General features: G+C 34.2%; 1 protein-coding gene across 10 annotated transcripts in view; it reads left to right on the top strand.

Annotated features, from left to right (window-relative positions):
* NBEA (neurobeachin) overlaps nucleotides 1-26,463 on the top strand; it is a 726,466-nt gene that overhangs the window by 252,611 nt on the left and 447,392 nt on the right. For all 10 annotated transcript variants that reach the window (XM_070049020.1, XM_070049018.1, XM_051831739.2 and 7 more), the window contains one exon: nucleotides 11,726-12,164. In XM_070049020.1, the coding sequence (XP_069905121.1) occupies nucleotides 11,726-12,164 (439 nt within the window). The remainder of the gene's footprint in view (nucleotides 1-11,725; nucleotides 12,165-26,463) is intronic.

Below are 26,463 nucleotides of genomic sequence, written 5' to 3'. Positions count from 1 at the left end.
GCACTTACATATGACATGTAGGTGTCCAAAGAGGGTATCCTACTGCTATGCCAAACATCTGCTACTAGACCCTATCTCTTTTAGGTCCCACAACTTCTTACCATCACTACAGCAGAGGCCGCACTTCCAACATATAAACATTTAGAGGACATATTCAAACTATACTCAAAGCATAGCAGTTGTATCTCTTTTTCTGCAACTCAAGAAAAAGTCCAAAAAAAACAAATGTATGTTGACATTTTATTGTTGATTTTAATGATTACCTTCATTACCTCATAGAAATGCTATAGGGTGAGAAGCATCATTATATTCTTAAATCTGAATATATGAAATACATGAAATTAATTCATCTTATATAAATAAATTCAAAAAGATCAAATTAATGTTCACAATCAACAAAAAAGAGAAATGCTTGATGTATTTCAATGAGAGTTGTGCTTTTGTCCATTGAGAAGAAAAACAATAGGTAAAAACATATAGTCTTAGAATTTTAGCAATGAACTACATTGAATCTGTTCTCTTTATATTAATATCACATTAACATGAGAATTGAGAGGACTGTATTGTAATTATCATGCATTTGTTGTGACCCTGAGAATCTGGTGTATTAATAAAATACTTGGGCAAGAGCAAAGACAAAAATATATATATGAACATTTTATAAATTTTAATTAATAATAATAAATTAAAAATATAAAAATTGAAACTAAAGTTTAGTTTTAAACCTAAATTGGTTACAGTTTTCAGAAGAATGATATACTATGGATCTTCTAAACACTTCAAAAAAGCAGTTAACCCACTAGTAAATGTTATCAAGATCAACTTTTTCAGTTTTTTGGAAAATAACCCAATGCTTATAACAGTGAAAAGGGTGTTAATGTCAGAAAAACTGCAAAGTCTTTATGAGAACATTATGCTTTATAATGGTTTAATCTAGCGCATAGCTATCTACCTTTCCCCAGCTCTGTGGTACCCTTAAAACACAGATGCCAAAGAACCATGATATCTAAAACCCAGTAATGTAGCAGCTATTAGAAAACAACAGGCTAGGTTTGGAGTTCCTTAGAAAGTCCCATCCCTAGAGCATTGTAGATATTTGACCTTTCTGGAAGTTCCCTCAAAGAACTCCATTCATAGTCATTATGTCACTCAATCCAGAGCTTGACGAGAAGAGTTCTATTTCCAAAGTGTTTGTGAAAAATCATCACTAATATTTCTAAAATGACAACTGCCTGAAGTGGCAATGCTTTTTGAGCAAAAAAGACCCTTGCCAAAAACCTTCATTTAAGATCTGAGAGAAGGTGACATTGGGATGTAACAGGTACAGCTGCTGCCTGTGACTCTGACATCCCATATGGATGCCGATCTGTGTCCCAACTGTTCCACTTCCAAACCAGCTCCCTGCTAATGGCCTGAGAAAAGCAGCAAAAGATGGCACAAGATGAAGCTCTTGGCTTTGAACTGGCCTAGCCTGGGCCTTCATGACCAGCTGAGGAGTGAACCAACAGATGGAAGATCTCTGCCTCTGTCTCTCCCTTTCTCTCTATAATTCTAATTTTCAAATGAATGAATGAGAGATGGACTTCTGAATGAATGAGTGAATAAATGAATGAATGAATGAATCTTTAAAAAATACAGAATCTGTGTGTTAAATATCCATATTCCTGGGGCAATACTTAGGCTCAAGAAGGACCTAAGAAAGCATTAGTTATCTCATTTATGGCTGACTTTGAGGCCCTGCACAAAACGAATTGCAGACTGAAGAAAAATTTTGAACTGTAGTAACTTTGCAAGCATCCTCCCTGCCGCTTCACACAACTCTCTGACAAGGGGTTGAAGATTTATCAGTTTAAGGCATTGAGTGCATTATTGCTCCAATCATAAGCTGATAACTAGCTTAACTGAGCAGAGGCTTAAGTGGCTGCAAATGATGAAACATGATTTTCAGGAGAGCCAATAAACAAACAGTACAACACAAACAGTGGGAAGTGTCTCCTTTTCAAGATTGATGCTTATTTAAAATGTCCACTTCTCAACAAAAATTATAAAACAAGCAAAGAAACAAAAAAATGTGATCAACATAGGGTAGGGGAAGCAGCTGATAGAAAGTGCCTCTAAGAAACCCAGATATTGGTCTTCCTAGATAAACACTTTAAATCAGCTGTTATACATTTAATGAAATTAGTAAAGGAAAAATTTTCTAAAGACTTTAAAGTGTGCAGGAAAGAGAGGATCAGGAAAGTTTAGGCAGTGGATACTAAGTTAAAATTAGATGGAAGATGTAAGTTCTCCTGTCCTATTGCATAGTAAGGAAACTAAACTGATAATATGATGCATATTTCCAAAAAGCTACAAAGAAATGCAAATATTGAGGAGACAGATGTGCTTCCCATGATTTGAACATTGCAGAATGTGTTCATGTATTAAAACATCACACAGGCCAGCGCTGCGGCTCACTAGGCTAATCCTCCGCCTGCGGCACCAGTACCCCAGGTTCTAGTCCCGGTTGGGGCACTGGATTCTGTCCTGGTTGCTCCTCTTCCAGTCCAGCTCTCTGCAGTGGCCCGGGAGGGCAATGGAGGATGGCCCAAGTGCTTGGGCCTTGCACCCGCATGGGAGACCAGAAGAAAGCACAGGCTCCTGGCTTCGTATCTGCACAATGTGCCGCCTGGAGTGACCATTAGGGGGTGAACCAATGGAAGGAAGACCTTTCTTTCTGTCTGTCTCTCTCACTAACTCTGCCTGTAAAAAAAAAAAAAAAAAAAAAAAAGCAGACAGTGCTCTGTAAATATGTACTATTTTTGAAGCCAGTGTTAAAAGTTTTTAAAAAAATTAAAATTAATTTAAAATATGAATATGATGTCTCACCAAATAGAGAATAACAACAAAGAAATATAGCAAAGGACCAACTGCAAGTTCTGGAGTTGGAAATTACAATAGCTAACATGAAAAATTCACTAGAGGTTTCAGCTGATTTGAGTTGGCAGAAGAATCAGAATATTGAAGATAGGTCAGTTATCCTAGACTGAGGAATAACAGCAACAAAGGCATGAAGAAAAGTGAACAGAGCCTCACAGACCTGTGGAACACCATTAAGTGAATCAACAAACAGATAGTGGGAATCCAGAGGACAGACAAAGCTAGGGTCAGAAAAAATATTTGAAAAAACATCAGGCTGAAAACTCCCCACATTTGATAGAAATATGCATTTTTACAGAGCTCAGTGTACCCAAAATAGGATAAACTAAAAGAGACCCATACTTAATTGCAGTATAGTCAAAACAATTGTTGATGTTTCTTTGTGCTTAAGAGTATCTTCTCAACTACCATTGTGTTTATTATGGGAATATACTTTAGAAATAATATGGATTCCTAACTTGTATTATTTTCATACATTTAGCAAAAAAAAAGGCAAACATTGCAGCCTTTGTGTAAAATAAACTTTTATATTGATTTTAAATCCTCGTGTGTGGCTTCTAGCCTCTTTATATTAAGGTTAATTTTTATAAAACAATTAATTTTGCATTTAGAGATTTAAAATAAACTAAACATACAATTACATTAATTACTTATAGCTTTTTACATTTTATTTTAAGCTACAGTGATTTATTTTTTAATATTGACATTTAAAAACAATATAAATTTTAGTACTGTGCTAACGAGGATCTATATGTTTCATTAATGGTGTTCCTTATTTTAGGGAATTTGGAAAAACACCAATTTTAGTAATTGCATATGCAAAAAATATCAAAACACTTCATTAATCACTGTAAAATATGATTTTGGAGGAAGGAATGTGATAATGCGGTTCCCATGTACACATCATGTCATTTGCTTACCTTAACCCTATATGTTTTCCAAAATGTATTAGATAAACTCATTAGGTTCAGTTATAAAGAATTACAAAAGAGGCATCTGGCATCCACCTGCCTGTTTCTGATAATGTTAAGATTGCTCAGTCTAATGTTTCTGTTTTGTGTACCTACCAACAGAAACTGATGAGAACTACTGGAAACTTAGAAGCTTGCTGTCATTAATATAACCTGCACCGATGCAATCAGTTACTATGGAAGTCACTGGGTTGAATACTCAAAGTACTTTAATGTTACAAAGAAGTTTTTGGAAACTTAAATGATCTAACCTGAAGTTGATGCTGCATACTGATAGCATGTTCTGTGATAAATATTTAAACAATGAAAAATTAAAATGAATTTTTTGACTAATCATCGCATTTTTATTTGCAATTGATATACAATTTTCCATTAGAATTTACTTTTTATGTTTATATAATTTGCACAGGGTATGCTTTACAAAACATAAGATTACTTCACAAAGTATGTTAAAATGAATACTATGCTAAAACAATGCATAAGTTTAAAGAATTTTGCACAAGTATAAACAGTTTATAATTCCATTTTCCATGAACTTATTGAAGCATATTCATATCTGAAAATTTTTACTGAGACGCAAATTGAGTACCCTTTATCTGAAATGCTTGAGACCAAAAATGTTTTGAATTTTGGATTTTTTCATGTATCATAAATTTGAATATGTGTGTGTATGTTGTATGTGTGTGTGTTTATATATTTATATATATATATATATATAGAGAGAGAGAGATCTTGTGGAGATGACTAAAACCTAAACGCAAAATTCATTTATGTTTTATGTACACCTTAACACATAGCCTAAAGGGAATTTTTTTAAAAGCTTTATTTATTTATTTATTTGAAAGGCAGAGTGACTGAGAGAGAGGGAGAGACAGTGATCTTCCATCTGGTAGTTCATTCCCCTAATGGCATCAGTAGCCAGGGCTGGGCCAGTCTGAAGCCAGGATTCCAGAACTCTATCCAGGTTTCCCACATGGTTGGTAGAAGCCCAAATACTTGAGCTAAATTCTGCCTTCTCATGTACATTAGCAGTTAGCTGGAATGGAAGCAAAGTAGCGGGGAATCAAACCAGCACTCTAATAAGGGATGTTGGCGCTGTAACCTGCAGCTTGACCTGCTGTGCTACAATGCTGGTCCTCAACCAGCATTATACTGCTGTATAAATATACTGATGAACTATTTGAAAAATTTTAATACTTGGTATTAATAAACTTTTCATTTCATTTTATAATAAATAATTTACCATTTAAATTGAGATTCCACATATCTAGTTAGTGAATTATATATTTTACTGCTTATTGAGTGTTAGTTGATCAGAAAGGCAAAGAAGGATATAGATGTTCACAAAAATCTTTGAATGTGGTATCTTGTAAATACTAAATGAAAGGGTTTAATTCTTAGATATTTTGTTATTAAAACACTTACATTTGCAACACAACTTGACAAGTTTTAACTTTTAATATTATCTGTTAATATAAAATGCACCATAAATAAATATATCTAGACATTATATCAGTGTAAAGCCAAAACTCTAGGTCAGATATATAAATCAACTGCATTGAGAATAAGTGCTAGACTTAACTGTATGCCTTTTAAAAGCGCTGTAGGAAAAGTTGGCCCATGTTGTTGTTATTTTGTTTCTGCCTTTACATTCCCTGTCCAAGTGTATAGATAGTGACCATTGCTATTTAATTCTCTTTGATAATTTTCTGCCAGTGTTTTCTCTCCAAAAGTATAGAATTAATAGATGGAAATGCATGTTAAATTCACTGGTATCTTTGTTAGTGGAGATGGCTGCCTCAGCCATCTTCTCATTCTATATTCTAGGTTATTTCATCCACTTACAGATTTTCTCCTATTGCTTCAGTTTGAATGGTCTCAATTATATGCCTGCTGTTCTCTTGAGTTACAGACACATAAACAATCCAGAGAATCTGCTCACTCAGTGATATAAAATTTAATTCTTTAGTCTCTAGGTGGGGGAAAATCTCCTTTTCTTCCTTTCTCAATTAGTGGCACGTGATCATTCTTTATTAAATCAAGTTAGATATTCGGGGAACGTCTTGATTCTTCTCTTCCCTCTTACTTCTAAAGTTATCATTCTACTTTAATTCTTAAACTTTTATAAAAATTTCTGAGATGTTTTGTTGTCTTTATTTCCTACCTATTTTCTTCAGTGGTGCTTTGTTTAGCATTACTAAGATTATCTTCTCAAACCTATAAGGACTTATTTTAATTTTGGAAACAGTAGAGAATATATCCTATTTTTATATTGATCATATAGTGTTTGAACATTATAATATTAAAAAACTAACTTTTTATTCTTTCAGGTGTAGCATTCTTGACCAAGTTAACAAACAGTTAAAATTAAACCTATTTGATAAACATGAGGAAAGCTACCCATACCAGATTGCATTTTGACTGGTATATGTTTTTGTTCATTTAAATGAATATTAGCACATATATTCATATAGACTGGAATATTATTGTAAATACATTAATATATCATTTTAATTCCATTTGAATAAAAAAGGAAAATCAAAAGGGAAAACAATAATTTTGGCAAATTTCAAAAGAAACTGAAATGTAAGCATCTCAGATCTCTTTTCCTTTGAAAATTTGTCAAAACTATTCTGAAAATCTTTGTGAAATCTTTCACATCCTAAGTAAATTAGAATGCCATGCCAGCCAGCGCCGCGGCTCAACAGGCTAATCCTCTGCCTAGCGGCGCTGGCATCCCGGGTTCTAGTCACCGTCGGGGCGCCATATTCTGTCCCGGTTGCCCCTGTTCCATGCCAGCTCTCTGCTGTGGCCTAGGAGTGCAGTGGAGGATGGCCCAAGTTCTTGGGCCCTGCACCCCATGGGAGACCAGGAGAAGCACCTGGCTCCTGCCATCGGATCAGCGCGGTGTGCCGGCCGCAGCGCGCCAGCCACGGCGGCCATTGGAGGGTGAACCAACAGCAAAGGAAGACCTTTCTTTCTGTCTCTCTCTCTCTCTCACTGTCCACTCTGCCTGTCAAAATAAATAAATAAATAAATAAATAAAGAATGCCATGCCACTAATCTACATTCAACAGATTATCAAAGTGACTAGACAGGATCAAGAATCAAAACTGTTACTAAGCAAATCAGTTTATATTATCTTCAACTCATTAGTACATTTTTGTATAAAACTTTCAGGAAATTGTAATTCAGTAGTATCATTAAAACAACACTAATCTGTGTTTTTACTAGTGATTTCACAAAAAGCTTTTTAGTATATGATTTGCTGAAGCAAGCACTCACAAGATGATTTTTAAAAATTTTATTTATTTATTAGAAAGAGAAAGGGTGAGCCAACACTGTGGCATGGCAGGTAAAGCCTACACCTGTGGCTCCAGTATCCCATATGGGTGCTGGTTCGAGTCCCAGCCACTCCACTCCCAATCCACCTCCCTGCAAATGTACCTGGGGAAGCCATGGAAGATGTCCCAAGTCTTTGGGCCCCTGCACCCACTTGGGAGACCTGAAAGAAGCTCTTGGCTCCTAGCTTTGAACTTTGCCCAGCTCTGGCCATTGCAGCCATTTGAAGAGTGTACCAGTGGCTGGAAGATCTCTCTCTCTGCCTATTTCTCTCTCTCTTTCTCTCTCTCTCTCTCTCTCTCTCTCTCTCTCTCTTTCTCTGTAACTCTGACTTTCAAATAATTAAATACATATGTAAAAAAATTAGAAAGTGTGTGTGGGAGGGGTTTATTCCATTCACTGGTTCATTCCCCAAATGCCAGCAGCTGCTTCCATTGAACAGTACTCCAGTATGGAAAGTGGACATCTCGAGAAGAGTTTAACCCACTATCCCACCAGTGTTGCCCCTCACAAAAAGCTTTATGAAATATCTTGCTGACATCACGATAGCGTGTTCCTGTGTTGGTCAGTCTCTTGATTTATTATCCTAATAAACCTTTCAAACAAACAATAAACTAAGAAAGTTTTAATGAAGCTATAGATTTAAAATTTTCAAAACAATTTCATATGTCCTTATTTTACAAAATATAAAATTAAATATGAGTAAAGATAATAAGGATAGCTAACATTTACTGTGTTTTTACTTTCTGTAGGATATACATGTTATTTATCTATAGCATTTAAAAGTAATTTTTTTTCTAAATGACTTTAATTTTATGATTATTATTATGCCCATTATTTTCAGATACACTTTTCAAGGTGATCATTTGAACTTGGTAACTTTTTATTGTATGGGGGCCAGCTGTGCAGCTGGTTAAGCTGCTGATTGTGACTCTGGCATCACATGTCAGAGCATCCATTGGAGTCCTGGCTGCCCCACTTCCCATCCAGCTCCTTGCTCTCGTGCCTGGGAAGGCAGCAGGTGGCAGCCTAAGTACTTGGACCTCTGCCACCCATGTGGCAGAATCCAGATGGAGTTCTGGCTCCTGGCTTCAGTCTGGCCCAGCCCTAGTTGTTGTGGCTATTTGGGGAATGAAGGCACCAGTAAATAGAAGATCTCTTTTGTTCTTTATCACTCTACTTTTTAAAGAAATAAAATTAATCTTGTAAGAGGAAAAACTGTTGGAATTAAAAAACATTTTATTATATGAAGAACTTCATTATTTTGCCTTGGCTTAAAAGATTTGTAGGAATTCGACATTTTTTAAAAAAATTTATTTATTTATTTGGAAGTCAGAGTTATACAGAGAGAGGAAAGTCAGAGAGAGGTGTCTTCCACTGGTTCACTCCCCAATTGGCTGCAATGGACAGAGCTATGCCGATATGAAGCAAGGAGCCTCTTCCGGCTCTCCCATGCGGTGCAGGGGCTCAAGAACCTGGGCCATCTTCTACTGCTTTCCCAGGTTACTGCAGCAAGCTGGATCAGAAGTGGGTCAGCCAAGACTGGAACCAGCGCCCATATGGGATGCCAGCACTGCAGGCGGTGGCTTTACCCGCTATGCCACAGCGCCGGCCCCAAGGGGTTTGACATTTTAAGATGTTTTTCATTTCTTTTTTTTTTTTTTTTGCTAAGATACAGCAGTCATTTTTATTTAAAGAGCTATTTCAATAAAAACCATAGATTTCCAAGCATTAAAAAGTAATTTAACTTTGCCATCACCAATAACCAAGAAATCTTTTTTTAAAAAAATATACAATATTGACCAGAAAAACATAGAATACATAATGTTAAAGAGAGAAAAAGTCAAAACAGAGAAATTCAAATTGTGGTCATAATTAGTTCTATTAAACGATTGACCAATTTTTATCATTAAGGAGGTTATAGGGAAGCTACCAAAGTGAACTTCAAAAGCCTAGCAGTAAAAGTGATTGTAATGTCAATAAAACTCTGAAACATATCAAATAACTGCTAAGTAGTACTAATCCACTGTGTCTTTGAACCTGTATATGCCTTTTTAAAGCTGATGTTTTTCATTTCATGTATTTTAATTGATAATAGTAAATATATGTCTCATATCGTATTTATGTTTCTGATTCAATTATAAAACTGAAATTTGTATTTATTCACAAATAATGAGCATGATTAGTATTCCTAAATAATTACCCTTAAAGGCACACAAGACTAACTCTAGAGCAGCACTACTTCATAACTAAAGTATTTATCATTTTGAATTAATTTTTATGTACTTTGCATGTTTCAAATTCTTCCTTATTTTATATACTTTATATGTAATTTTAAAATGATGTTTTTAGCTAGTTTCAGTATTTTCAGAATTTCCATATTTATTGAAGCACCAAAGAAATTATAAAATTGCTTCATATTTTTTTAAACTTTTATTTAATGAATATAAATTTCCAAAGTACAGCTTATGGATTACAATGGCTTCCCCACCATAACGTCCCTCCCACCCGCAACCCTCCCCTTTCCCACTCCCTCTCCCTTTCCATTCACATCAAGATTCATTTTCGTTTCTCTTTATATACAGAAGATCAGTTTAGCATACATTAAGTAAAGATTTCAACAGTTTGCTCCCACACAGAAACATAAAGTGACAAATACTGTTTGAGTACTAGTTATAGCATTAAATCTCAATGTACAGCACACTAAGGACAAAGATCCTACATGAGGAGTAAGTGCACAGTGACTCCTGTTGTTGACTTAACAAATTGACACTCTTGTTTATGGCATCAGTAATCACCCTAGGCTCTTGTCATGAGCTGCCAAGGCTATGGAAGCCCCCTGAGTTCACTGACTCTGATAATTTTTAGACAAGGCCATGGTCAAAGTGGAAGTTCTCTCCTCCCTTCAGAGAAAGGTACCTCCTTCTTTGATGACCCGTTCTTTCCACTGGGATCTCACTCGTGGAGATCTTTCATTTAGTTGTTGTTGTTGTTGTTGTTGTTGTTGTTTTTCGCCAGAGTGTCTTGGCTTTCCATGCCTGAAATACTCTCATGGGCTTTTCAGCCGGATCCGCATGCCTTAAGGGCTGATTCTGAGGCCAGAGTGCTGTTTAGGACATTTGCCATTCTATGAGTCTGCTGTGTATCTCACTTCCCATGTTGGATCATTCTCTCCCTTTTTGATTCTATCAGCTAGTATTTGCAGACACTATTCTTGTTTATGTGATCCCTTTGGTTCTTAGTCCTATCATTATGATCAATTGTGAACAGAAATTGATCACTGGGACTAGTGAGATGGCATTGGTACATGCCACCTTGATGGGATTGAATTGGAATCCCCTGGTATGTTTCTAACTCTACCGTTTGAGGTAAGTCAGCCTGAGCATGTCCCGAATTGCACATCTCTTCCCTCTCTTATTCCCACTCTTATATTTAACAGTGATCACTTTTCAGTTAAGTTTCAGCATTTAATTAGAATTGTGTATTGATTACAGTATTCAACAAAAGTATTAAGTAGAACAAACAAAAAAAATACTAAGAGGGATAACATATCAAGTTGCTCATCAACAATCAGGGTGAGGGCTGATCAAGTCACCGTTTCTCACAGTGTTCATTTCACTTTAACAAGTTTCCTTTTTGGTGCTCAGTTAGTTGTCACCTATCAAGGAGAACAAGTGGTATTTGTCCCTTCGGATTGGCTTATTTCACTCAACATAATGTTTTCCAAATTCCTAACAGGGATCACATTTCAGTTAAAATTTAAACACCTAAGAATAATTTTGTGTTAATTACAGAGTTCAACCAATAGTACTAGAACAAAAAAAATACTAAAGTGGATAAAGTATTACATTGTACATCAACCGTCAGGACAAGAGCTGATCAAGTCACTGTTTCTCATAGTGTCCATTTCATTTCAACAAGTTTCCCCTTTGGTGCTCCGTTAGTTGTCGCCGATCAGGGAGAACATATGATATTTGTCCCTTTGGGACTGGCTTAATTCACTCAGCATGATGTTTTCTAAATTCCTCCATCTTGTTTCAAATGACTGGGTTTCGTTGTTTTTGACTGCTGTATAGTATTCTATAGAGTACATATTTTTAAGTAAAATGATAGTGAAGAATAAGGATTCTGTTGCCTGAATGATAGCTAACAATGAAAGAATAAAAAGTGAACATCATATAATTATTTATTGTAAGCTTGTTCCAAAAAATGGTTCCTGATGCTTTCATCGGCATAATTTTCTGACACTTTCCTTTCAAAGACATAATTTTAAAATGCTAGATGATTTATGAAAAAAAATGGAGTATTTTGATGCTTTAAGCAAAATGACAAGTGTATATGATGGTATGATTTAACTTAATTGTTTTATGCATAACCAGTTAGTAAATTTTGAGTTTCATACAGCTTTTATTTGTGTTTATTCTAAGAACATTTTATTAGTAATACAAGATTTTCACATGTGAAGTTTTTAAAACCTATTTTTTTCATTATAGAAACACCAGCTGCATTTCCTGACACTATAAAGGAAAAGGAAGCACCAACTCCTGGTGAAGATATTCAGCTAGAAAGTTCAATTCCTCATACAGATTCAGGGATTGGAGAAGAGCAGGTGGCTAGCATCCTGAATGGGGCAGAATTAGAGCCTAGTGCAGGTCCTGATGCCATGAGTGAACTCTTATCCACTTTGTCATCTGAAGTAAAGAAATCACAGGAGAGCTTAACTGAAAATCCCAATGAATTATTGAAGCCTGCACCATCCATATCTAGCATAAGTCAAACCAAAGGCATCAATGTCAAAGAAATATTGAAAAGTCTTGTGGCTGCCCCAGTGGAAATTGCAGAATGTGGCCCTGAACCTATCCCATACCCAGATCCAGCATTGAAGAGAGAAGCGCAAGCTATTCTTCCTATGCAGTTTCATTCCTTTGACAGGTAGGTACTGAACTTTTTATTTAAGGTGTTCTATATGTAGAAATAAAATTAGGCACTGTTAACTTAAAAATATTAGGAAGTTCTCCAAAAAATATATATTAATACAGATTCTTATCAAAGTGACTACTCAACATGATTGATCTAATAAGGTATTTTTATAATACAATCTCAAAAAGGTAGTCTCATATGAAATGATCAACAACATGTTGATTTAGAAATAGGGTAATCTGAATTTGGATTATTGTCCATCATTGAAGTGCTAAAGTACCTTGGGGAAGTCATTCTTCTCTTTGGTTAGTTTTACATATAAAATGGGGAACAGGGAAGGGCAGATATTTGGCCTAGAAATTAAATGCATATTAGTATGCCCATATCATGCATTCAAATACCTTGGTTCAGTCTGCAGCTACAACTCCTAATTCCAGCTACCTGTTAATGCAGACCCTGGGTGGCAGCGGAAATGTCTCAAATAGCTGGGTTGCTAACCCCCACACAATAAACCTAGATTGAGTACCCAGCTCCTGAGTTCAGCCCTGACCCATTCTGGCTACTGTGGGCATTTACAGAGTCAATAAGAGATGGGTCTGTATCTCTCTCTCTCCCTCTCTCTCTGTCTCGCTTTCTCTTCTCCCAAACCCTCTGCCTCTCAAATATAAAAATATATTTTTTAAAAAATCTGGGAAGAAGGAGCTGGTGCTGTGGCACAATGGGTTAATGCCCTGGTGTGAGGCGCCAGCATCCCATATGGGCGCTGGTTCTAGTCCTGGCTACTCCACTTCCAATCCAGCTCTCTGCTATGACCTGGGATAGCAGTAGAAGATGGCCCAAGTCCTTGGGCCCCTGCACCCACCCATGTGGGAGACCCAGAAAAAGCTCCTGGCTCCTGGCTACGGATTGGTGCAGCTCCAGCCCTTGCGGCCAATTGGGGAGTGAACCAGCAGATGGAAGACCTCTTTTCTCTCTGTCTCTCTCTGTCTCTCTCTGTCATTCCTCTCTGTGTGACTATAACTTGCAAATAATTAAATAAATCTTTAAAAAGTAAAAAAATTAAAAATCCGGGAGGAGATACAGAGTTTTTATTGATGATCTAAAATTCATTATACTATGCCATAATAATTGATAGAGATTAAATAACTCTTTAAAATTTGTTTTAAATAGAAAAAATGAAATTATGTTATCTTTTTAAATAGTATTTCCGTTATCAATTTAAAAGCCAAATTTTGGGGAATGTATTTGAAATTAAATATTATTGAAAGGCATTTTGACATGTAATTCTGATCTAATTATAACACTAGCTGTGTATCTGCATTCAGTTAAGTCAACAAGTAGTTTTTTTAGGAAGAGCTAATAATTCTTTTCTGTTCAAGTACACATTCAATAAAAATGATAGTTTATAGAAGCAAAATATTTTAGTGTCAGAAAACCCTTGTGTGTAATATATCCACTATTTAAAAATGTACAACATTGGTAAATATTTTTGTACTCACTAATTACTAACAGTATTATTTATGTTTGACCACTAGAATTGATGCATATTCCAAATTATGTTTTCATGTTAATGTATAAACTGAAGGATGTATTGTTCTACCATCCATGTTATTGATGTTTATGCACATTTTCTTATAATAATTTTTATACATTTAGGAAGTTATTGATAAACAAGTAGGCTTTTTTTTAGAGTGACAAAATCAAGTTAGGAAATCAAATGATTTTTAAACTGGAATTTCAAAATACATATGTAGTCAAAATTTGTTCCATGTTTTTTTCTCTGAAATAGCCAAACTGCTTTATTCTAACAAAAAAACAATCATATTTTTTAGAGTTTAGGGGTAGAGATTTGGCAGTAAAACCTTTTCATAGGTTAAGGTATCCTTTGCATAGACAAATGTAACTTAAAAAGTTCCGTATCATCAATTCAACCAATGTTTTACAGATATTTCTGAACATTTGTTGTTAACATATACATGGCAGTAGTTATCATGTGGGGTATAAAGATGAATAAAATCATTTTTCTTCTATCAACTTAGAGAGGTAAGATGTTTGCAAGTAATTGTCATAAAAGATAGGATGTATCCGAAGTTTTCAAAAGTTGGCAAAAGGGAGAACATGTAGGAAAATACTATTCTTTTAAAAGTATAGTTCATGTTAATATTATGTTTGGTTATTCATTCATACAGTGAATATCCCTTGGATGTCCCTTATGTCATTTCACAGTGATGTGCTCGGTTTCACACATTGCTTTATGTTCCCATAATATGTGTTTATGAGTTTGTTTAAACATATGCATGTAAGTACAAGTACTTCTCTATATCTATAAATCTATTTCTATAAATAGATTTCTATAAAACCTTTAAATAGATTTCTATACAAATAATTTAATTTAGAGTCATTAAAGTTTTGGATTCCATTTTGTTTTCAGTTGTATCTTTAAATATTGTTAATAGACAAACAGTAAGTACAGAGAACTGTTGTGATTTGTTTATGAGAGGCCAATGAAATAAAGCTTAAGTAAAATATTTTTGTTATAATTTGGATTACTGTTAGAACTAATTTTTTTTTCATTAAAACTTAACAAAGAAATCACCTGAGTGCTAGCTACTCTCACTTTTGAGAATATTGCTTAAAAGGAAAGAACTTTCCATTTTTTTCTGGTAGCATTTGTGCAAAATGCAATGAAAGTAGAATCATTATTCTAAATTGCATAAGTTGAAATGAAATAGAAGAGCACAAAGCATATTTCAGTTCTTTTTAGGAAAAGGGTCTCCAGTGTAGTTAATATATGCAGTAGCTCAAGTACTATCAAATGTAAATGATGAGGTGATACTGATGAAAGGAGGGGATTGAGGTCTCAGGGGGCGCTGATGACGGATTGAACAGAAGCGGCCTTGCACTGCACGTAACTCAAGTCTGTCGTCTTCACTGCTCAAAGCCATAATGGGAGGTGGCAGTCTGAAATGAGTTGCCACGGCAAAGAGTATTATTTTTGAAATGCTTTCACACAAATCACTAGGCCCTGCATACAACTTAGTTTCATGCTTTAATGTCATCAGGAGGCACAAATTGGTGTGTCTAATTGTTTGCCACCTGCCAGCAAAATGAGCTGCCAGCCAGCCAGACGGGTTTGATTGTCTGTCAGCCATTCAATAGATTGAGAGTGACAACATCAAAAATTTAACTTCAAACTCTGAAGCTTTGAGCAGCTTTTCGGAGACACCAACCCCACAAGTGCTTCTGGACCACTGCATTTTTCAATTATATTTCCAGTATATTGCTACCATTTGCGTTATCTGTCTTAAGGTAGTTATAATTACATTATGAGGTATATAAACACATTTCTGAATTACTGAAGTCTGAAAGCCAAGTTATGACATGTCTTTTAACATCAGATTGAATTTCTTGAAAATCGTATCCACAATGACAGGCTTTAGAATGAAAGTCCTGAAAGCTACTAGTTTTAAACACAGAATTAGTGTGGGTCTTAACCAAAAATGCATTTTTAAAATTTTTGTCTTTGGATATAAACTCAGATGCTCTGTTCTTTGTAACTGAATCATACTTCATAATAATCCTGTGTTGCCCATTGGAAACCATATAGGCTTTACTTTTGTTAGTTAATTGTTTATTAATTGTATTACAAGCATGCTAATTATGTATTCTTTATATTCCATATTGTATATTCAGAAATAGCTTTCTAAAACAATGGATGCTATCCATGTGGCATTTATTTGTGTTCTACATAGTTTTGTTTTTTTTTTTTTACCAATTAAGATGTAACATTGATTAATTTCAGTACTTTGAAGTTTTTATGATTTTTATTAAGTATGTTGCAATATCAAATGTTAGAAATGATTACAGTTAACTGAGTTAATGGTTTTTTTGTCTTTTAGTATTAAAATAAATTTTTAAATGGACTATATGAACAACATCATATAAATGGTTTTATCTGTATAAAGTACAGAACCTTTTTGTTTTCAGTTTCTCCATTCCTATGTGCATATTTCCACATATTTCCTTGATTGTACTGAATGCTCATAACTACTATGTATTTATGAAGTGTCAAAATGCTAGAGTTATGCTAATACCATTCTATATTGAGGACACACTGTGTACAGAGAGAAAATACAGTTAGGAAACTGTAATAGTTTTTTGGAATTCTATTACTATCAGGTAAAAAGAAATAATTTATGATGATGTCATTTCTAACAGAAAAACTCAGTAATTTCATCTTATAATTTATAAATCAAAGTGCAGAGTTCCCCAATGATACTATCTCTCTAGATAAATTTCTATATAGACCTACGATTTATTAAATATCCTTGCTGGGCTGTTATTTTTCTTGTATTAACAACTGTATGATTTCAAGCTGGAGGTAATACTTTTCTCTAAAACAACCAGTTAATCCTTACCCTATCTTTTATACTAAAATTTTAATCCTGTATATCTACATGCTTTTCATCTTTTGAGGACTTACTATCTATCTGTGATTTGGCTTTTTCTTAAATTTCAAGACTTTCCTGATATCCTCCTTCATTTGAATAAAAGACAAAAAATAAACAAAGCAAGCAAAGGGCAGTGTGCTTCTCTGGGCATTTTAACTGTTAATGTATTTCAGGAATTATATTAAATCTGACATGTGACATAAAGCTTACAATTATGCTGTTTCTTTAGCTAACAAAAATCTTATATATTTTGTATTTTAGGTTTTTTTATTTTTACAGTCAATTATGTTCAAATTAATGGCTAGTATTTTTCCTCAAAAGTTAATCCTTGCTTCTGAAAGTTTCATTCTATTAAAAAGACTATTTCTGAAATAAAACATATTTTGTAAATAATATAAGACTAAAAAACAATATAAATTTTGTATTTTTAAAACTGAGTGTAGGCTTTAACTTAATTTGTTCCTTTTAATTTCATTAGTTTTTAATATTAGTTTTCATGATAAAGATGGAAATTCTGGGTAAATAATAAAGAAATGTTCAGTAAGGTTGATGGATCATCCTCCATTGATTTCTTTAAAATTTGAATTAAAACATAATTATTTCTGAGGACTTCAGTTTCTCTTTGTAATTGCTTTTCATTTTTCTAAAGTATTTTGATTATATCACTTAAGAGAAGAGCAAATAAATGTAAGCCAGTTTGCTTACAAATATGCCAGCTTTTACAATTAAGATTTTCTGTATCTAGTCACTACATTCTCTGCTTTTATTATGTTCTGTGTGTCCTGGGCACATATTTTAGGGACAATTGCCAGAAGATGCAATTTTGAATGAGCATGGTTTCCCCAATGTTGTTGCCTTTGTCTCACCTGGCATTTACTGAGACAGTTTAGTGAACTGAATTAAATATCTCCTTTTAATAGGCAATTTACTGATATATTCAGTTATTTATTACATATTTTTCTTTTTTTATTCGCCGTATTTTACAAAAAAAAAAAGCGTAGTAGATGTAAACATCAGAGAAAAAGGCTGATGAGCTGCAGCAAATTATAATGTTCCTCCAAAATCTTAAACAAATTACTTTTGCCCTAAGTTTCAGTTTTTTTCTTCTAGGTAAATGTTTATCAACTATAAGCTTTCTTAGGCAAAGAGTGTTGATCTGGAAATGAGAACTGGCTGTTAATAACTGATCTCCGTGTAATTAGTTCTGTGACCTTGATCCATTTTCTTTGCTGTTGGGAATCACTTTCAAAACCAATAGGATAATGAGATTATGCTCAATTATTTCTTAAAAAGTACCATAAAATTCCAAATCCTATGATAAATGAAATGGCCTTATAGTTAGTCTTATAGGCCTTATAGTTTAGCTTGATTAAAATATTTGAGTTCCTGAAAAAGGACGTCTCCATACTCGAAGTTGCCACTTCTCTTCAGGCCCTCAGCCTCTCTCAGGTGGATTCCTTCTGTTAACTTGATAACTGGTTTCACTATTTCCAGATGTTTTCCCTTTCCCCAAATTGTTCTTCTATGGTTAAGCAAGAGACATTGTTCTTAAGTGCAAAACTGATGAAGATTCTGAAATAATTTCTTGCTGTTGACATTACAAAGAAGAAATTACTTCCCTCTATTTGGCTAATTCCTGTTGATCCTTTTGGATTCAGTTCATTCTTCCCTGATAATGCACACACATCCTGTGTGTACCAGAAGGCACTGAGTATTACTCTGGTCAGGACAACTATTGTATCCCCTTCAAATATCTCCAAGGCATGGGACAAGTCTTTCTTGTTTTGTAACCCCTACTTTTGTCAGTATAGTAGTATCCTCTAGTACATTAGTGTTTATTAAGTGTTATAGAAAAAGAAGAAAGGAACAGAAAGAAGAAAGGGATTTTTATAAGGTGCCATGAATAATTTTAAAATTCATTTGTCTTAATGGGTCACTGTTTACAAGCCTTTTCTTATCATCAGTATCTCACTTTACACTTAGAATAAATCATGAGGTTAAATAATGTTCTTGATTTTACAAAAATCACAGAACTGGTTCATTGAGATCTCCTAGATGCTGTCTTTAGATTACTTCTCCTGTCTGTTTACAATCACTTCTTTGGTGATCTTATCCATTTTCTTCATATTAAATAATAACATCTGTAATGGGTCTCCAAAAACTTCATGAAAAATATGTGTTATTAAGAAACAATTCATGTATGTCAAAAATGTGTTCATACCAAAATAAACATCTTTTTATTGTGTTTTCTGTGAACTTTCTGAAGTACCATTGTGTATGCTATTGACTACCACATTCATATCTCAGTCCAAATCTCTCTTCCAAAGTAGAGATTATTTTATCAGTTTTCATGTTCAACATCAATATTTGGAAGATTAATTACTTAAAAGGTCCAAAAATGGGTATAAAAACATTCTCCAGTCTTTCTGCTCTTAGTTAATGGCAACCTATCCTTAAAGTTACCCAAGGCAACTGTTTTTACATCATCCTTGACTTTTCTCTCCTGCACAAACTTAGTCCTTCTACAAGTCTTGTTTCCTCTACATTTTTACTATAGTCAAAAGTTGAGCTTTTGTTTCACTTTGTTATTTCACTTTGTTATTTTTACTTTGTTTCACTTTGTTATTCTTACTCAGACCACCATCTTCTGTTGCTTGTATTATTGTAGTGTTATAACATATCTCCTCATTTCTACTAGTAACACTTAAGTCTGCCCTTCACATAGCAGCCAGATTAATCTTGTTACAAAGATGGTCTTATTTCTTCATTCTTATAAGCCTTTTTTGACTTTTGGTACTTCTCTGGGTACAAGTCCACATTTATACAGTGGACTTACCAGGCCCTCATTTCTAAAATTCTCAGTAGCTCATTGTTCCCTAGTCATACTAGCCTTCTTTATGTTCCTCTTTAGGGTTTTCCTTAATACACTTATTTGTCAGTCTTCTCTGCTCTTCCCTTCAAGAGTACCCCCCATCCTTCTTCATCTTTTCTCTTTTTCTCATAGCACTTAGTACCTAATGTACTATGTTTACATTTTTCTCTCCTCATTGCAATGTAAGTTCCATAAGAACAAAGATTTTCTTCTATACATTGCTGCATCTCCAGAAATTAAAGTAGTCCTTCTTACATCACAGTACTAAATGAGTATATCTCCAGTGAATTAATGAGTAAATGAGTGAATCTTATATCATAGGCCAAATCTTTGGCTTTAATATAGAATAAATTTAATGATGGAAGGAATCACAGCTATATGTATTATATATTTATCACTCAGTGTATAAGAAACATAAACACTTTAAAATTTTATTGGAATTGTTTTAATTGAATTATCTACTAGTTTGCACTATTTTTTAAAAAAGATTTTATTTGTTTATTTGAGAGGTAGAATTGTAGACAATGAGAGAGAGAGAGAGAGAGAGAAAGAGAAAGAAAAAGAGAAAGAAAGGTCTTCCTTCCATTAGTTCATTCCCCAAATGGCTACAGTGGCTGTAGCTGTGCCTATCCGAAACCAAGAGCCAGGAACTTCCTCTGGGTCTCCCACATGGGTGCAGGGGCCCAAGGAGTTGGGCCATAATGTACTGCTTTCCCAGGCCATAGCAGAGAGCTGGATTGGAAGAGAAGTAGCCAGGACTAGAATCAGTGCCCATATGGGTTGCCAGCGCCCTAGTTACTTCTGTGCCACGGTGCCGGCCCTGTTTGAACTATTTTGATGATAATCTTTACAATCTTGGAGTTTGTAGATTGTATGTAGTAAAGGAAATTTTCACTTTGTTGTACTTTGAAGTTTTAAAGATATGGGACCAAGTTTGAAAATGTGTTGGATAACATGGAAAGATTATTCTTGAGTTTTAAAAATGGGGTCTTCACTGTGGTGCAGCAAGCTGAGGTGCTACCTGCAAAGTCAGCATCTCATTTCAGAGCACCAGTTCAAGTCCCTGCTGCTCCACTTCTGTGATAACTCCCTGCTAATGTGCCTGGAAAAGCAGCAGAAAATAACTCAAGTACTTGATCCCCTGCCATCCACGTGGGTATTTAGAGAGTGAACCAGGGGATGGAAGACATTTCTCTCTCCTTCAAATAAATAAATATTTTTTTTAAATTGCAGGTGGTTAACATAAATAGTGTAGGGGTTTCCAGGTATCCATTAGCATTAATAGCAAATCTACAAGAGGAGCAGAATATTTCCATAGTTTAGATCAGTGACTCTTAAGTTTTTATGTCTATGCACTTTTGAAATTCAGATAGAAATGTTATGCCTACTCTAGAAACAATGTTTGTGACCCCATAAATTTGTCTATATTTTAATGATTTATGTACCCTTAAATGAATACTCACAGTGTATAGACCCTTAGGTATGATTTTTTTGGTATAGATTGAGTTGTTAATCAATAGGAAATACTGAGTAACACACTGGTGTGATAATATGTAAGAGTTGAAAAATTCGATTTGCATATAAAAGTAGTTGCAAGTACTGGGTAAAATCCTGAAAGATGATTTATTATCAACACATAATAATGTAAACTTTTAAATTATTTACAAAAAATGTTGCTTAGGAAAGAGATGTTTTTGTGATATTAGAGACTAGATAGTGCTGGTGAAGAAATGATATTTAGGATAAAATGTGTAGTTCTTTGGTTCTAGCTAAATAAACAATGTGGCTGTAAGAGGAAATAGCTCTTACAAATTCCTAAACTTGTAGGTGCAGAAAAACATATGAGAAATCAGTCAGATCCATCCTCCTACTCGTATCAACAAAATCCATGACACATGGTCATCCCAGCCATTTTAACACATCAGTGATTGAAAACTGGAGATCATATTTGGAATTAGTTCTTCTTTAAAGGTTTGATAGAATTTAGCAGTAAAGCCATCTGGTCCTGGGCTTTTCTTTGTTGGGAGGGTCTTTAACACTGATTCAGTCTCCATCTTAGTTTTTGGTATACTTAGATTTTCTATGTCTTACTGACTTAATTTTTGATAGATTGCATATATATATATATATATATGTGAAAATCTGTCCATTTCTTCTAGATTTTCCCATTTGTTGGCATATAACTCTTTTCAGTAATTCCTGATGATTCTTTTTATTTCAGTGGTATCTGTTGTTATAATTTCATTTTCATGTCTGATTTTATTGATTTCAGCCTTCTCCCTCTTTTGTTAGTTAGTTGGGCCAATGTATAATCTGTTGATTTAAAAAAATACCTCTTTACTTCACTGATCTTTTTTTATTTCAATTTTGTTTCTTCCCTAATTAATTATTTCTATCCTACTAATTTTAGATTTGGTGTGTTATTTTTCTAGGATCTTGAGATGTATTGATAGATCGCTTATCTGATATTTTTCCAATTTCCTGTTGTAGGCATTGATTGCAATAAACTTCCCTCTTAACACTGCTTTTGCTGTATTCTGTAAGTTTTGATATGTTGTGTCATCATCTTCATTAATATACAGGAATTTTTTTCCCTTTTGATTTCTTGTATGAAAGATTGTCCATTCAGGAGTGTGTTGTTTAGTCTCTGTGTATTGCATATTTTCCAGAGTTTTGTAACCTTAATTCCAAAACCAGAAAAAGATACAACAAAGAAAGAGAACTATAGACCAGTATGCCTGATGAACATAGATGCAAGTATTCTCAATAAAATACAAGCTAATAGAATCCAACAACACATCAGAAAGATCATTCAACTGGACTCAGTGGGATTTATCCCTATATTCAGGGATGGTTCATCATACACAAATCAGTAAGTGTGATACATCACATTAACCAATTGAAGAATAAAAACCATATGATTTTATCAATAGATGCAGAAAAAGCATTTGATAAAATACAACATTCTTTCATGATTAAAAGCCAGAAGGAAATTGGATATAGAAGCAACATTCCTCATCACAATCAAGGCAACATATGACAGACCCATGCCAGCATCATATTGAATGGGGAAAAGTTTTAAGCATTTCCACTGAGATCTGGAACCAGACAAGGATGCCCATTTTCACCATTGCTATTCAATATTGTCCTGGAAATTTCAATGAGAGCCATTAGGCAATAAAAAGAAATCAAAGGGATACAAATTGGAAAGGAGGAAATCAAATTATTCCTGTTTTCAGATGACATGATTCTATGTAGAGAGGAGTCAAAAGACTCCACAGAAACTTCTGGAACTCATAAGAGAGTTTGATAAAGTTGCAGGATTAAAAAATCAACACACAAAAATCAAATGCCATTTTATACACAATTCCATGGCTGAGAAAGAATTTGTAAGATCAATCACATTCACAATAGCTACAAAAAAAAAAAAAAAAAAAAAAAAAAACCACTGGAATACCTTGGTGTAAATTGAACCAGGAATATGAAAGGATAGCTACAACAAAAATTACAAATCATCAAAGAAAGAAGATACAAAAAATGGAAAAATCTTCCATGTTCATGGATTGGAAGAATTATTATCATCAAAGTATCCACACTACCAAAACAGTTTACGGATTCAATGTGATTCCAATCAAATACAAATGATATTCTTCTCAATTATAGAAAAAAATACACATGGAAACACAAGAGACCACAAATAGCTAAAGTAATCTCAAATAACAAAAACAAAGTTGAAGGAATCACAATACCAGACTTCAAGACATACTACAGGGCAGTTACAATGAAAATAGCCTGGTACTGGCAAACAAACAAACAAAGAAAAACAAATGGGTAGACCAATGAAACAGAGTACAATCCCAGAAATCAATCCTCACATCTATAACCAACCAATTTTCAATAAACGAGCTGATAAATCCCTGGAGAAAGGACAGTCTGTTCAATAAATGGTTCTGGGAAAATTGGATCCACACACACAGAAGTGTGTAACAATACCTCTACCTTACACCTTATATAAAAATCAACTCAAAATGAATCAAAGATTTAAATCTATGACCTGATATTATGAAAATACTAGAGGAGAATATTGGAGAAATTTTGCAAGACATTGGCATAGGCAAAGACTTCTTGGGAAAGATACCAGAAGCACAGGCAGTAAAGACAAAGAGAAATGGGATTACATCATGCTATTAAGCTTCTGCACTTCAAAGGAAATACTCAAAAAAGTTAAAAGTTAAACAACAGAAAGGTAGAAAATATTTGCAAACTATGCAACTTATAAGGGATTACTTTCCAGAATTTATGAAGTGCTGACAAACTCAACAACAACAAAACAGTCCTTTAAGGGGCTGGCACTGTGGTGCAGTAGGTTAATTCTCCACCTGTGGTGCCAGCATCCCATATGGGCGCCAATTCTGGTACTGGCTACTCCTCCTTCAGCCAGCTCTCTGCTATGGCTTTGGAAGGCAGTGGAGGATGGCCCAAGTGCTTGGGGCCCCTGTACCTGCATGGGAGACTTGGAGGAAGCTCCTGTCTATTGGCTTCAGATCAGTGCAGCTCCAGTAGTTGTGGCTATTTGGGGAGTGAACCAGCAGATGGAAGATCTTTTCTGTCTTTTCTTCTCACTGTCTGTAACTCTCTCTCTCAAATAAATAATAAAATCTTTAAAAAAATTCGGTTGAGAAATGGACAAATGACATGAACAGGCAGTTTTCAAATGATGGAATACAAATAGCCAACATACACATGAAAAAATGTTCCATATCACTAGTGATCAGGAAATACAAAGAAAAACCACTGTGAGGTTTCACCTCACCCCATGTAGAATGGCCATCATCCAGAATCCAAAAAGTCTAACTGTGGTGAGATGTGGGGATAAAGATACACTAATGCACTGTTGGTGGCAATGTAAAATAGTATAACCATGGAACCAATATGGAAGTCAGTATTGCGATTCCTCAGAAATCTGAAAATAGATCTGTCACATGATCCAGCCCTCCCACTCCTGGGAATTTACCCTAACAAAATTAAATCAGCATATGAAAGAGTTATTTGTACAACTATTTTTTTTGCAGCTCAATTCACAATAGCTAAGATATTTAATCAACCCGGATGTGCATCAACTGATGACTGGATTAGGAAAATGTGGTATATAGATGTACACTATGGAATACTAGTCAGACCTAAAAAATGGAATCCTGTCATTTGCAACAAAATGATTGCAACTGGAAACCATTATGCTTTGTGAAATAAGCCAGTCTCTAAAAGACAAATATATGTTTCCTCTGCTATGTGACAGTTAATTTATAATACCAAAAATTGTCATTTTGCAATAAGATTGTTGTTTTTAATCCTTGTTTATACTCCTGTGGAACTGTAGTCATCCTACCCTTTACTTATTGAATATTATGATTATTGACAAATTAACCCTGTGAATTAAAATTTGGGCTTTTCAGAAACTGATGAAGAAAGAGGAGTAAGTGAAGGGAATTGGTAGGGGGAGAGCAGGGGAGTGAGGAAAGTGTGGTTTTGGTTTTCTTCTTGGAACTATAACAATGGAATGCATAAAAACTTTTATTTTAATAACAAAATTTAAAAAGTATACTGGAAATCATAAAAATTATTATTGATTTCTGCTTTTGGTCAGAATTTGGATTTTTGAGATATAAGGAATCTTTATTGTTTCTTTATCATTTACTTTCAGGTTTTTTAAAATTTCTGTAATTTTTTCATAACTATTTAAAACATCATTTTCTATTAATCTCTGCCTTTACTTCCATGACTCAATTTACAAATATATGTCATCCTAATTCTCTTATAGACATGAAGCTGTTTGCTATTACTTTTTGGTAGCTAAGGCTAAGTTATATGGTAGCTAAGGCTACCATACAGTGAAGATTTTGTTTATGAAATATGGTGATGGCAGAGTGCACAGATACTGTTGCTTCTTTCTTTCCATCTGAGTACTATTGCTGATGCAGACCCAGATTACACCAACATTCTTAGGAGACACAATAATACAATTAATTGCTAAAATGCAATGACCATTTACAGCATTCCAACTAGTATGCTAAGAACTTGATATTTTTATCTCCTTTTATCTTTGTAATGATCTTACCAAGTACATACCATTACAAATCTCACTTTTATCCTAAGGAGAGATGGGTTTAGAGAAATTTATGTGGACAGTACCACATATAATAACTATTGAAGGTAGAATTCTAACCCAAGTCTGTGAGAGGTTTTAACCACTGTGAAAATCTATTTTTAAATGCATGTCATACTTTCAAAATCTTGCCGAGTTTGCTTCAGTGAAATGAGTGAGGCTTTCAAATTGATTACTTCTAATTCAGATGCTACTTTTTCTACTAGACAAGCATGTAATGTCATCACATTTTATAAGTCATTATTACAGGACTTTGAAATTTATCTTTTCCTTTCGAACAACTTGTTTTTCATATTGTAACTTATTTCTCTTATCTACCACACTATACAGCTAAACAATATACTAGTGGTAGTCTGCTATCCAGAGTTTTTGCCCAGAGTTAATAATTAATAATGATCTGTTAATCAGGAATCTTTGGCAATATTTTTCTGTCATTTACAAATTCATAACAAAATTATAAGTTAGTCATTTTCCTTATTTTGTCTTTAAGAATTTTTGAGAGATGTGTAAATGTGCTTTAGTTTCACCAGTGACTTCAGATGAAGAATGTGTGAATTTATTTTCTTGTTAGATAGCCAACTAAATGATGCTTTAGAAGCATAGAGAGGAGTTTTGATGATAAACCCAAAATATTAGTATTGTCTTTTTTTCTGTTGATCCTTATGAGTTATTATAACTAGATACTTTATATCTTATAGACAGGATTAGCTCAGTTACACAGTGACAACAATTATTGACATTTATGAGGTATCTCATGATTGACATAGTCCTTTAAGTACAGTCTCACTTAGTCTCCACAGTTGTATGTAAAGTAGGTTACATTAG

This window comes from Oryctolagus cuniculus, chromosome 9, assembly GCF_964237555.1.
Source record: "Oryctolagus cuniculus chromosome 9, mOryCun1.1, whole genome shotgun sequence".
In the NCBI taxonomy this organism is placed as follows: Eukaryota; Metazoa; Chordata; class Mammalia; order Lagomorpha; family Leporidae; genus Oryctolagus; species Oryctolagus cuniculus.
This window is presented reverse-complemented; position numbering and strand designations above follow the sequence as displayed.